The 15,091-nt window shown below is 42.3% G+C and overlaps 1 protein-coding gene across 1 annotated transcript in view; it reads left to right on the top strand.

The window, feature by feature from the left end:
- The first annotated feature begins 229 nt into the window (after positions 1-229).
- Positions 230-15,091, top strand: part of LOC145394495 (estradiol 17-beta-dehydrogenase 8-like) — a 46,547-nt gene continuing 31,685 nt past the window's right edge. The window contains exons 1-4 of the mRNA XM_080268343.1: positions 230-323; positions 1,508-1,701; positions 1,845-2,029; positions 2,268-2,395. Coding sequence (XP_080124469.1) covers positions 230-323; positions 1,508-1,701; positions 1,845-2,029; positions 2,268-2,395 — 601 coding nt within the window. The remainder of the gene's footprint in view (positions 324-1,507; positions 1,702-1,844; positions 2,030-2,267; positions 2,396-15,091) is intronic.

The raw sequence follows: 15,091 nt of genomic DNA on the forward strand, positions 1-15,091 counted from the left end.
CGTTTTTGGCCCGGGAACGCCGGTTACCCCTGCTTATATATCTGTTTGTTCATGAATTACTCCCTCAATTTTCATTTTACCTGGCCATAACCTACATATTAGGAATCCTTATGACCCAAGGAAGGTTTTAGGGGTCAAAATTCAGATCTGGATCATTTGAGGTCACCAGTTGAATGTTTGCCTTTTTGGCCCCTGCAACGCCGGGTACCTCTGCAGCCCAACTTTGGGCATGGAGACTCGCAAGACCTCTACTTTGGACATACGCTATGTAAGGACTCCGAGGTCATTTGAGGTCACCGGTCGGAGGTCATTTTATGTCACCGGTGATAGCAAACAAGTACACACAAATACAGTGCATTAGTCTGTCAAAGCTGAAATAGAATACTCCTGGACCTCTTATAATCCCAGAGCAAAAGCATGAGATGTAATGGTCTTTCTGGAGTAGAAAAAAGGATTGAACTAGAACAAATAGGATTGGTGTGTTTGTCTTTTTTATCTTATGACACAAGGAAGGTTTTAAGACCAAAAAGACCGATGGTTTGAAGGAGGGGGTTAGTGTAGTACGAGTCAGATTAATAACGAGCGAGAGAGAGAGAGGGTAAAGGACAGGAGGAGGAAGATAAATAAGGAGGGGGAGTGGGAACGCCGGGTATCCCTGCAAGTATATACGAGTATATATATATATATATATATATATATATATATATATATACAGGCTATAGAGAGAGAGAGACAGACAGAGAATCTCTTGCAGGAGGCCAAAGCGCTCAACACGAGTACTGAAGACTGGATGGGAAAACCAAATATAAATGAAGAAACACAAGTTACTCTGAAATGCATTTGCTTCATTCTCTTTTCATATATTATACTGTATATTGCACGTGTTGCTTGGTGCAGTGAACCGGCTGACAATGTTTCCTATGGTGATTTGACATTATTATTTATGAGTATTTAAAACCCATTAGCGCTGTTTCAATATTGGCTCAAGAGTGCTCAGAATAAGTGGATAATTCTTTCTCTATCTCTCTAGGTTCCTGAATCAGAACAGTAGAATTCCATTTCAGGAAAGCCATTCAAGTTCACAAGTGATGGAGCACGATTATTTCTTCTTTCATTGATGCTGGCATGTCCACACCTCCACATGTAGGGTACGATGGTTCAGTTACTACCCGAATGAGAAGGTTGACATTTTGCCTCATGTAAGCAATCTGTTGAAATGCTTATTGTGCCCCATTCTTCCAGTCCTTAGGTAAACCATTCAAATTTTGCATTTAGGTCTGTCCTAGTGATATCCATTTAACTTGTTAACTGGAATAAAAGGACTGTATTATGTTTCTCACAACACAAATACCCTTTATTTTCTACTTTGACGTTCACAAATCATTTGTTTTAATTGCTATTTGCACCTGAGAATTTTCTGGTAAGCGAGATTTTGTTGTTGTTTACAAAACATCTTGTAATATATCATAATATAAGAACATATGCATTATTCCCCTGTCTCCGGCAGGTGGGCAGCAGCATGTGGCTCTGGCCATGGACGTGAGAGAGAGGAGGAGTGTGGAGGAAGCAGTGAAGTCAGCTCAGGACCAGTGTGGCGCCCCACCCTCACTGTTAGTCAACTGTGCCGGTGTGTACATCATCGCTTCCCTCTTAGAGACTGATGATGACACCTGGCATAAGATTATTGATGTCAACCTGACGGTCAGTTCCAAGTCTGTTAACCATTTTAGTGAATAAAAGTACATGACGTAAAAGGTAACAGAATATGGCAAAACTATAATGAAATTAATACTGATAAATAGGCAACAATGAATCTAATATAATTATTATCTTGAACTCCACAGGGAATTTTCTTGGTAACCCAGGCATTCACAAGATCACTGCTGGAAAATGGGAAAGATTCCAAGGGAGCAATAGTGAATATTGCAAGTATTGTGGGGAAAACTGGCTTTAGCAGTTCGATTGGATATAGTGCCAGTAAAGGAGGAGTTATTTCACTCACCAAGACGTGTGCTGCGGAATTGGCGAGGTAGCTAAACCATATAGCAATGCAGACAATGAGCTGATCATGGTTTCCATGCACAGTATTTGCTTTAAAGCTTGTAATTATTTTACACACACACACACACACACACACACACACACACACACACACACACACACACACACACACACACACACACAAATATATATATATATATATATATATATATATATATATATACACACACTAAAGTGTAAGTTTCTGAAACTCCTTACCCTTTCAGCAAAGCCATACGTGTAAACTGTGTGCTACCTGCACTGGTTGACACACCAATGGCAGCGAGAACAAGTGAGGAGATGCGAGAGCACATCAGGCGGCTCATACCATTGGGTAGATTTGGCCGCCCTGAAGGTGAGTGGAGGCAGTGAGTTGGTTGGTAGGGCGATGTCGTGAGATGACTAGTGGCTGGATTTGTAAGTTGATAATACTTAATTAGCCGGATGTAGACGTCTTGCACCAGGAGGAAGGGTGGTTGGCAGGGCAAGGTGTCATTTTAGCCCCAGGCATCACCAAGAGATATGTTACAGATTCTTTTCCCCATAGCTCTGCTGTTACACTGACTAAATAATTTCACGTTATACAGATGGACATAAAAATAGTTGGAGAAATGCGATGCGTTTTCAAATATTTTATCTGACCACAACTAACTGATATAAAGCGAATAAAGCCAAATGACTTAGAAATTTCTATGCAAATGTTCATGTTCTTTGACATCTGATATGAATACTGAATCAAATTAATAAAGGCAGGAATTCCATTTAGAGAATTCACGTGAATGCAACGGGATTACTAGATTTACGGTAAAATTTAATGTAAACAAAATGTGGTACAGTACTTTTTTTTTCTGCCAAGACGAAGGAGTGTGATGGCACCAAGTCAGTTGTGAGGAATCCAACAAGTGTTTCTTGTGCATGACCCATATTACCTCTGCAAATCTTTTGCGTTTTATACAGTATTAATATAAGCAGTGATAACACCGTCAAAAAGACAGTACCTGTAAGCAAGGAACTACTACTACAAGAATAACAATGTCAATTTTATTTTGTGTGTTCTGCTATAAGTGTTTACAGTTCTTTCAATCGGTATGACATCTCATCTATCTCTGCTCTACAATCTGTTTATTTGATCACTGATGTCCTATGCCTCACAGGCAATGACACTGATCCTATTTAACACCCACTACAGCACCTTGCAGACCATACAGAACAACGTCCCAGGCATCATTACTGGCTGCACTAAAACCACCCCCACAGCTCACTTACTCTGAAACTGAAGTTCTTCATGTTAGAAAATATTTTGATATGAGATGCACATAGTTCTATGCAGCAGCCTACGCTAACACACAGTACCCATGCCATTATATAACAGAGCCATACAACACAGCCAGGCATATAAAACAATCACGCACAGACATTACCAGACTCTCTTCAGCAACATCCCACCTTCATACATTACGACACATGCAATGAAGACACACCAGCAAAATTTATTCCCAAGCAGGACAATACAACACCTTATTAACAACAGTGTGTTACCCCCTCCTCTCAGAATTCACCAAAAACGGTATCCTAAATTAGACCTGGTTGCGTACAACTAGTTACATTTACGTTAAGACATCACCTAATCCTCTTCAGTTACCAGCTTCGATTCAGGTTGGGTGGAAATAAAGACTACACATGCCATGCTTCTGGAATAGACCCACACAGTATAACACACATAATGGAGCACTGTACATCACATACCACACTAAGATGCAGACACAGGATCAATAGGGTAGAGAATCTGTGTGACGAACCCAAAGGGGCAGTTGCTTACCTGTGGTTGACAAGTCTGCTTGACCAGGCAGACTGGGGTTATGCAGCAACAACAAAAACAACAAAGCATAAAATCTGATGTGCTATGTCCTCATGCAGAAGATTATGTCATGAGATTTAGTATAAGCAAAATGGAGTAACAGGTAAACTAGAAAATTCTGGGTCCTGGTAAGGCTTACTCCTGAATTACTGAGAAGACTGCAGCCAGGGGATAGATTAACAATGTCATGGGATGATGTTCTATATTCAGTGGTGACAGGGGTAATAAGAATAAGCACTCAGAGAGTGCAACACCCGTGCCTTACAAATGGTCTAAAGGAAGCATATTTGACTTGGTGCAGTGACGTAAACCCTTGACTTACTGATTTTAAAATCGAACTTCTTCATTCTTGCCTGACTCTGATGTCCTTTCACTAACACTGATCCGAACTGAATCGAAATTGTTTCAGTTGTTTTTATCTGTGACAGACTTTTCACATTAATCTCTAAATCAAATCTCTTCACATTTGATATACCCCTCAATTCTTCCATTAACTTTGGTCCAAACTGTAATCTGATCTGTCTGAGTCACTGAGTGGAACATTATACCTTGTCCTTTGGCCTTGACTGTTGACTGAATGCTATTAAAACCGGATACTTTTTCCTTGGCTTACCTTCAACACTTCCACCAAATCTGATCTAAATTAGATAAAATGCATTTATGTTGATCTTGCCATCTGATCTTGACCTTTCATCTTTGTGGTCTTTGCAATTGGCTGATTGTTCTCAAAATCCAATTCCTGCATCCTTGCCTTTCCTGTAACCCTTGTAGAAGGTTTGGTGAAAACTCGACAAAAACTGTGTAAGTAGATCTTACAATGAGAAATTTACCTTTGTCCTATTGTTATTTTTTAACCTGCCTCGTCTCGTTGACGTATGGGTACGTTGCAACATTTTGCATTTGCCAGTCCCGATGACGTACTGGTACGTCGTGCAATTGCAAGGTCCCTAACTTGCACAATTTTCAATTTTCGCGCATGATTTTTTGTACGTATACATGGGACACCTTCCTATATTCCTCTACAAGATGCCAAGCAGGGACAATGCTTTACACCGTATAACCTCCCCCTCCCCCCGTTACGCCATTGTCTCAGCAATTCACCTGTTACCAGTGACCTGGCCAGTAAAGACATTCATTGCCAGAGTGATTCCCCAATCGATGACAATGTGGAGGACAGTGTTTACATAGCATTAGAGGAAGAAACAGTCAGAAATAATGATCAGGTAATGTGGCAAAAGAAGGTCAGGTATGGTGATAGGTTAGTGAGTGAAACAATGCTTATAATGCGTATATTATTGTTTGAAAACCAATATACTCTCGTACTGCATATAAATTCATACCAAGTAAATAAATAAATACCGTTTATTAGTGGTGTGAAATAGTTACCCTCCCATAGAACTCGTTTTCTTTGGTGCCAGCCTGTTAGAAAACCCAGTCAGGTAAGGAGGTACTGGTACCTGGATTGAGTATTTTAAACCTCAGGTGAGCGATTTCTCTATGAATTTTCGATGTTTCTCACCAAAAGCGGAGGTTTTAGCCAAAAAAAAAAAAAAATCTAAAATACCTTGGGATTGGGGGGTGTCAGAGGTGCGAAATAGCTTGGGACGTGACGGGTTAAAAAACAGATCAACCTATTGGCTGATCCCCAACCGTTCCTCCAAGCATGATCCAAATCAGATATTTTTGTTTCTTCTCACACAGATATACATGGGTAGAACCATGACAATCCCCAGTGACTTTGAGCTTTGAATGACTGTTCTAAAAAATTCATCCCTCCAATCTTGCCTAACTTCCATCCCTTCCAACATGTTTGTTATAAATCAAACAAAATCTACTGAGGTTAACCTTGCCATGTGACCTTGACCATTGACATGTTGGTCTAAAGGAATTGGTCTACCACTTGACTTATCATCAACCCTTCCACAGAGTTGTTTAAAATCAAATCTAAACCTAGTTACTGTATTTTTTTTACACAGATAAACACAGAGACAGATACACACACACATATACACACGCGTCACGAAAAGCATTGCATCCGCTGAACCATCGTCCCTGAAAGTGTAAAAATCTGTAATGCCATGATCATATAAAATACAGTCATCCAGTCCTTTTCTGTTTCACAAGGATCATGGGGGTTCAGGTCTAGTGTTCACTCCCATCATGTAAGGCAAGGGTGGCCAGCGTCACTGGTCCCTCAGTGCCATCATGTATGCAATGAAACCCTACCACCTCTCAGATGGTAATCCTTGTGAGCCCCATTGTATTGATGCACATTAACCTACTAGATCACCACACTTCCATTTCGCTCTGTGGTTACCACACAAACTATTACATTTCGGGGGCGTTATACATAAAACACTAACTGTGAGCGCCGTATCTGAATTATGGTGCCACTGTTTATTATCGTGATGTCGAGAAGCTGGAACTCTAGCATAGTTTCTCATAACCAGATATTTCTTTTCCGCCCATCACCCTGTTCATAACCTCAGGCTTATCCTTTGGCGGCAGATGACGTAGTGTCTTCATTCAATCCATTGCAGGCGCTGTCAGAAACAACTCTTAGGGATCGGCAGTCATTTACAAAATGATGACAACGCTATCATTAGTCAGTGGTTTGGGCATCCATAGTAAAGACATTTTTGCCTACAAATAGACTTCTCTCCTCAGGTCTTTCATAAAGAAATTCATTATTAACCCGCGGCGTCCCGTCAACGTGAATTAACGTCCACACGTTTTGTCACTGCCAATCCCGTCGACGTACATAAACGCGAATCAATTGCAAGGTCCCTAATTTGCACAATTTTCAATTTTTGCGAGTGATTTTTGGCATGTATACACGGGACACCTTCCTCTACAAGATGCCAGGCAGGGACAGTGCCTTACCCAGCATGACCTCCTCCCCCCCTTGCATGCCCTTTTCTCAGCAATTCACCTGTTATCAGTGACCTGGCCAGTAAAGCCATGTCATGCCACGGTACGAAATTCAGGGCCAGAGTGATTCCCTAATCGATGACAATGTGGAGGACAAACATTAGAGGAAGAAACAGTCAGAAATGATGATCAGGTAATGTGGCAAAAAAAGATCGTGAATGGTGATGAGTTAGTGAGTGAAACAATGCTTATAATGCCTATATTACCGTTTGGAAACCAATATACTCTCGTACTGCATATAAAGTCGTACCAAATAAATAAATAAATACCGTTTATGAGTGGTGTGGAATAGTTATCCTCCCATAGAACTCGTTTTCTTTGCAGCCAGCCTGATAGAAAACCCTGTAAGGTAAGGAGGTACTCCTACCCGGATCGAGTATTTTAAACCTCAGGTGAGTGATTTCTCTATGAATTTTCGATGTTTCTCACCAGAAGCAGAGGTTTGAGCCAAAACAATTTTTTTCCACAAATGGTCGGGATTCAGGGGTCAGTGGTGGAAAAGTGGTCGGGATGGGGCGGGTTAATAAGCATATTGCAACCAAATAAAGTGTACCAAGCAATTATTGTATCATGAGGCCATTGCTGAGTTCCTATTCCCACTGTTAAAAGCACCAGAACTGTGGAAGCACTAATAATAGAATGGGTATTGGCCATCATTTCTTGCTCTGTGTGTCGTGCATTATGTGGTGCCAGTACCACACGGCAAGGAAGATTTGCATGAAGTAGAAATAAATAGTATCGTAAGAGGTATTCATCACTGACTTCCAGAGGACGTAGTGGATCTATGTATCTCATTTCTTGCCTTCTGCCCGGTTGACCATACAAATAAACAGCTCGACGCCCTAATCCCGTAAAGGGTGGCCGCAGACAAAAATCCTCCAGGTCGCTCTGTTACCCACCATTTGACTGCCCTCTCCACAACTTGCTCCCCCCTCCCTCATGTACCTCTCAACTCCATCCCTCCACCTCATCCTCGGTCTTCCCCTCCCTCTCCCTCCCTCCACTTCACCCACATACACCCTGATAGTCAGTCTTTCATTCTCCATTCTCTCCACACGTCACTAACTCAATTTTCTGCACTGAAACATGACTTGGGATATATTTTTGCTTCTAATTCTAGTCCAATGGTTGATAATTTGGTGTTGTTATTCATCCCATCATGGTATGGCAATTTAATTCTGTAACACTTAACAATTTCTCTTCAGATAGCTGTCATGTGTTGTGCCAGACACACCTCTGTAAATTTTAACTGCTTCACATAGATAAGAAAGCAATCAAAGGAAGATGAATAACCTAACCATTCTGGAATGGCAAACATTGGAACTGCGCATGAAATAGTTCTAGGTATCCTCTGTCTCATCAATTCAACAATCCCCCTATGACAGAATACAGAGGTGGCCATGATATACTGACTGGTATTACCAGTTTATGACATGGCCAATGTGTGCTGAAATACTAATATGCATGTCATGGGACAGCAGCCTTCAACCCTCTCACTTCTTTGCATTTTTGCACATATTGGTTCATAGCAGTACTGCTACACAAGAACTGCAACTGATATATCTTCCTTGCTTGAAGTAACTGTCGCGAAGATATATAGGTATCTTTTATACAGCCAAAATGGGACCAGCCTCTGCTCTTCATTTTTAGGTATAACATGTCTACCACAGCTTCTTAATACATAACAGAAACCTTTATGAAGGAATGCTATATGGTAGGCATGTAATTAAAATTAAAAACGAAGGCTACTGATATAATCAAAACGAAAAGAGATAACGTCACTGATCAATCAAACGATGACAATACAAGTCATGTATCTGTCCTCAACTAAGCCAAAGCTTCGACTATCAACAAGCACTTACTGAAGGCAGGCCTTGGGATCTCTGCATTCTCAGAAGGTAAAACAGGAATTACAGTCAAATCAGAAGTGAAAGGAAGTAAAAATGAGAACAGTGTATATGCAGCATACCGTGCAGTCGATGCTCAAAAACGTACGAGTATATAGCGAAACAGTAGTTGAAATGGATACAAAAACGGCAGAACACAAAGCAAATGTCCGGTGTCTGAGAGTGTATATTTTCCAAGTGTTGCACATATATCAGCACAATCATTTGCCCAAGTGGGAAGATGCTACTGTTGTTAAGAAAGATCTGAATAAACAAGTGTGTAAAAATGAAACTAACCATAGGGATGGATACTGTATTTCAGCTTATGTAGGTAAACAGCAGAAATAACACTAATCACGCAATCAGGGATGGGGTAGGATAATGGAATTTTCCTGTAAGTTAGCAATTAGGTTGCGACACTAGAAGGGGGAAGGAATTTCCAGGGGTACAATGTCTTGGCGCTATCATGTTTTGTTTAGAAGGACTTTGATGCATGGTTGTGCAGGGTACGAACATGCTTGTTCTGCTCTTCCACAGCTGTAGAGCTGCTCCATCAGCATACGCTTTAATGTTCTCCTTTAGGATGTTGTCAAGTAAGGTTAGTTAGTACTTATTTTCCTCCCTTCCCTATGTTGCGATACAATACTTGTTTGTATTTATTGCTTGAGATTGCCTATGTTTAGTCACCTCTAGATTGACGCTCTCACTCATCAGTCTTAGCTGCCTTATTCTGGGGATCTTGTCCCTTGCTCATTTTTTCTTTTTTCCTCTTCACCCACGGAGAGGTGGTTATTATGGCGGACCCCCCCTACTGCCTCTTACCCCTTCAGGGGAGGAGGTGGTACTGGCGGACCCCTGACTGTGTCACAGACTGTTTGCCCCCATCAGCTCATACCCCACTTGACAGTTCTGTAAATAATGCATCTTTGTTGTATTGCCTGCCTTCGGTTCATTCACCTGACTAATCTTAACTCTTTCATTATTAACAAGGTGAGTAACTCTTTCATTATTAACAAGGTGAGTTACAGCTGTTCTGGAGATGTGGAACAAGTGAAAAATTTTGCTAGTGGAGACCTGGTTAAGACTCTTACTTCTTCTCTGGTAAAGACTGATGGACTGAATGCATTAAAATCTGGCGGTGCAATTGCCAGGGTCATATGCCGCTGGACAACAAGGTCAAAGACGCAGGAGAATAAAAAGTGCATATTCAAAATAAAGTTAATATGTCTATCTATCTATCTAATAACAGACGCCTTAATCCCATACGGGATGGCCACAAACAAATCGCTTCCACATCGCCCTGTTCCCCATCATTTCACTGCCCTGCCCCCAACTCACACCCCTCCTCTCTCATATACCTCTCCACTCTATCCCTCCATCTCATCCTTTTTTTTTGGGGGGGGGGTGAAGAAGGAACCAAAGGCAATGAGCCCGGAAAAATGTTCCTTCCGAGAGAAAAACAAAATACAAGAGAGAGCCAAATTCAAGATCCATTCATTTCGAGATGCCTTGACACACTGCGTTTGAAAGACTGGAGATTATAGGAAGCAGGAAATACAGACAGAGGGAGACAGTTCCAGAGTTGACCTGTTGCATAAATGAAGGACTGTGAGTAATGGTTAACTCTTGCATTAGAGAGTTGGACAGAAAAGGGGTGAGAGTTTGCTGCTACGCGGGTGCTATGCGCCCGTCATAGAAGTGGAGGAATGCATGCAGACAGTTCAGAGGAACAGTGACCATCGAAGTAGTGATAGAAAAGAGATAAAGATGCAACACTGCTGCGAAGAGACAGAGGTTGAAGGAAGTCAGTAAGAGGAGGAGAGTTAATGAGACAAAAAGCCTTTAACTCCACCCTATTGAGAAGAGCTGTATGTGGGGAGCCTCCCCACACATGAGAGTTGTACTCCACACAGGGGCAGATAAAACTCCTGTATAGAGTCAACAATTGTGCAGGGGCAAAGAAGGAACGGACACGGCTAAGCACACCCAATCTCTTGGAAGCAGATTTTACAAGAGATGTAATATGATCTTTCCAAGACAAGTCCCGAGGAAATGAAACACCAAGCATGTTCAACGATGATGCAGGATTAAGCTAAGTATTATTAAACATAAGTGGGTATACCTGTGGAAGATTTTGTTGGGTTGATAGGTGCAAAAACTGAGTCTTTGATGCATTAAAAACAACCAGATTATTTTTACCCCAGTCAGAGATACGAGCCAAGTCAGACATTAGGTGTGCCATAGCCTCATCCCTTGCCTGTTGAAGTAACTGCTGAGATGGACGTTGTGGTTTTCGAATGGAAAGGTGAAGGGTGGAGTCATCAGCGTATGAGTGGATAAGGTTGGATGTACAGCTTAGAAGGTCATTGATGAATAAAATGAAGAGAGTTGGTGATAGGACAGATCCCTGAGGAACACCACTGTTAATAAATCTAAGAGAAGAACGATAGCCGTCTACAACAGCTGCTATAGAACAACCAGAAAGGAAGCTAGAGATGAAGGCACAAATAGAAGGATAGAAACCATAAGAGGGCAGTTTGGAAATTAAAGATTTATCCCAGACTCGATCGAAAGCCTTTGAGATGTCAAGTGCAATGGCAAAGCTTTCGCCAAATTCTCGAAAGGAGGGTGACCAGAAGTCTGAAAGGTAGGTGAGAAGATCGCCTGTGGAGCGTCCCTGACGGTACCTATACTGACGATCAGAAAGAAGGTTGTGATAGGAAAGATGCTTTAAAATTTTTCTATTAAGAATAGACTCAAAAACTTTTGAGATACAGGATGTTAAAGCAATTGGACGATAGTTAGAGGGTTGGGAATGGTCACCCTTCTTTGGGACCGGCTGAATGAGAGCAAACTTCCAGCAAGAAGGAAAGTTACAAGTTGACAGACAAAGGCGAAAGAGTTTGCCTAGGCAGGGTGTAAGCACAGAAGCACAGTTCTTGAGAACAACAGGAGGGACTCCATCAGGCCCATATGCCTTATTAGTACTGAGGCCAGCAATGGCAGAAAATATATCAGCTGAAGAAATTTTAATGTTAGCCATGAGGAAGTCAGAGGGGGGAGGTGATGGAGGAACAGCACCGGAATCATCTAAGGTGGAATTGGAGGAGAAAGTCTGAGCGAAGAGATCTGCTTTATCAGTAGAAAAAATAGCTACAGAGTCATCAGAGTAGAAAAGAGAAGGGAAGGATGATGAGGTAAAGTTGTTAGAAAGGTTTTTGGCAAGGTGCCAGAAGGAGCGAGAAGAGTTCGAGTTAAAGAGTTGAGAGCATTTTGTACGGATGAAATTATTTTTAGCAGAGCGAAGAACAGACTTAGCACGATTCCAGGCAGAAATGTATAAAAGATGTGATTCAGGGGTGGGTTGGCTCCAGTACCTTTTATAGGCCCTCTCCTTGTTGCGGACAGCATTAGAACAAGCGTGATTAAACCAAGGCTTTCGTGCATTAGGCAAAGGATATGAGAAAGAAATGTATGCTTCCATGCCCGAGAGAATAACCTCCGTAATGCGCAAGGCACACCCAAATGGCTCCCGGCCATGGAAGCAATAATAATTCCAGGGAAAATCAAAGAAGTACTGCCTGAGGGCCTCCCAATCCACAGCTCCAAAGTGCCAGAAATGACATTTTTTTGGAGGGTCCGCAGCCCGTACCGGAGCGATAGGACAGGTTAAGGTGATAAAGTTGTGGTCGGAGGAGCCCAATGGAGAGAAAAGATTAACAGTGTAAGCAGAAGGATTAGTTTTAAGGAAGAGATCAAGTATGTTGGAGCTCTCTCCAAGGCGGTCAGGGATACGGGTAGGGTGCTGTACAAGCTGCTCTAGGTCATTAAGGATAGAAAAAGTGTAGGCTTGTTCACCAGGTGGATCAGTGAAAGGAGAGGAGAGCCAAAGGTGGTGGTGAACATTGAAATCTCCAAGAATGGAGATTTCAGAGAAAGGAGAAATGGATAGAATGTGTTCCATTGTAGAAGTAAGATAGTCAAAGAATTTTTGATAGTCAGTAGAATTAGGAGATAAGTAACAGCACAGGTATATTTAGTCAGAGAATGACAGGAAAGCCGACACCAGAGTGTAGAGAATTCAGAAGAATCGAGTTCAGGAACACAAGAGCAAGATATGTTGTTGCGTATATATACACAACAGCCACCTTTGGCTTTGAAGTGAGTATAGAGAAAGTAGAAGGATACAGAAAAGGGTTTGCTGTCAGTTGCCTCAGACAGTTGAGTCTCAGTTAGGAAAAGAAGGTGAGGTTTAGAGAAGGAGAGGTGGTGCTCAACAGAGCGAAAGTTAGAGGAAAGGCCACGAATGTTGCAGAAATGAAGAAGAAGAGAGTCAGACAATGGTTCCAGGCACCTTGAGTCGTCACAGGGAGAGGGGCTGAAGGTGGGGGCATTTATGGTCCTCCCTCCTGGGGACTCCGAGGCTATGCTATTCGACGCCATTTTTTTGAAAATTTTGAAAAGGAAGTGTGGTGTGTACTGTGCATGTAGTTTGGTGTTGATAGTTGGAGAAACTTGTATTGGAGAGCATGCTGGTCTACTCTCTGTGTTACTGAGACACTGAAAAAGTTCAGCAAAGGGGGATGGTCGGGGCCTAGTCCCGAGGGCTGATGAAACGGGAGCTCCAGCTCTCCCTGTCATCAGCTTGGCTTCCCCCTTCCTCTATTCCCCTCCACCTCACTCACATACACTCCTTGTCAGTCTCTCTCTCTCTCCATCCTCTCCACATGGCCAAACACCTCAAAGTGTTTCTCCTGACGTTTTCTATCACATTCACATCCACATCACAATGCTCCTTTACATCCTCATTTGTCAGTCTATCTCTCCATGTGACTCCACAGGCTCCTCTCAAATAACTCATTTCCACTGCTTTTGCTCTCGACTTGTGTCCTTCCAACAACGTCCAAGCTTCACTTCCATACCTTAGAGTTGGTATCACAATACTGTTGTGCAGTGACTTGTTCACTTCCAAGCTCACTTTCCTGTTTCTTATCACTGCTTTCAAGGAAACAGCAACAGTGATAAGAAACACGAAAGTGAGCATGGAAGTGAAAAAGTTACTGCACAACAGTATTGTGATACCAACTCAAATGTATGGAAGTGAAGCTTGGACGCTGTTGGAGGGACACAAGTGGTAGATGGGGGCACCCATCATCCACCCACTTAGTGCCCAATGCAAAACCTAGAAAGAGGCACCTCCAATTGTCGAGACATGGAGGGGAGAACCCTTGGCACAACCACTCTGAAAGATTTCTTTTAGTTTATTATGAGCAACACCATCCCAGTGTCTCTGTCAATACATACAAATTGCGTACTGCAAGTAAGGTGTTACATCTGAAGCAGGAAGTGGGTAGTAGGTTGGGGTCTGTTGAGAAGATGCTGCTTTAGCTGATGTACCTACTTTCTCATTGCCCACCACACCAACATGTGCAGGAACCCAACAAAAGTCCACATGGCAGACACGTCGGCCAAGAAGAAAAAGCCAATCTGAAATTGATAAAACCAATGGATAGGATGCATTAAAAGACTCCAGTACAGACAACGCACTATACGAGTCACTAAAAATCACAAAAAACGGATTGGGGGAGAGTAAAAATGATTTTAAGAGCATATAAAATTGCAGTCAGTTCAACCATATACAATGAAGTAACGCCAGGAAGGCTACTGCCCCTACTAAAGGAAAGGAAGACAACACCAAATCCTACTCAAGTATCAGTCTTACACCCGTCAGTATTGACGGGGATAGAACCCTCCTAAGTGGAGGCATGTTCTGAAAAGAGAGAGAAGGACACCTGCGAGGGAAGTAAGCCCTTCATTTCAACAACTGACCTAGAAAATGTCACATGAGGGAGTAGCCAGGAACCTGCCCTTGGGCTCTGATGTGGACAAACTGCTGGTCTCGGAACAGAGAGGGCTAACATAACAGAATGGACCCTGTAAGCAAAGGGCTTCGTGAAGATACGACAGGTGTCATAAACAAAAGATCAGGAATCCTGGGAGATGATGGCACAAGAAATTGAATCTGGAATGTGGTGAAGACGATATCAATACCTCATCATCAGCAACTAGCATTGCAACTCCAAGGGTAGTACACCAGCATCCACCAATAAACTTAAAATCGGGGATGATCTGAATGTCCCAGTTGCCACATGTACCCCAGCATGATGCACAGAATTTAAGAATCAGAGACAGGCATCTGTTGCACAGGAGTACACCCTCACACCCATATTCAAGTTAAGGAAGACTAAGAGACCTATGCAAGAGAAGGAGGGTCTGATGGTCAGCACCCCAAAAAGTATGAGCGAAAACCCTCAAAAGACTCATAACTTTTAGATATGCTGCCTTAACCCCTTAACCGCGGGGCGTCACTTTCGCT

This window comes from Coenobita brevimanus, chromosome 27, assembly GCF_032717465.1.
Source record: "Coenobita brevimanus isolate Jiangsu-jjx chromosome 27, ASM3271746v2, whole genome shotgun sequence".
Lineage (NCBI taxonomy): Eukaryota > Metazoa > Arthropoda > Malacostraca > Decapoda > Coenobitidae > Coenobita > Coenobita brevimanus.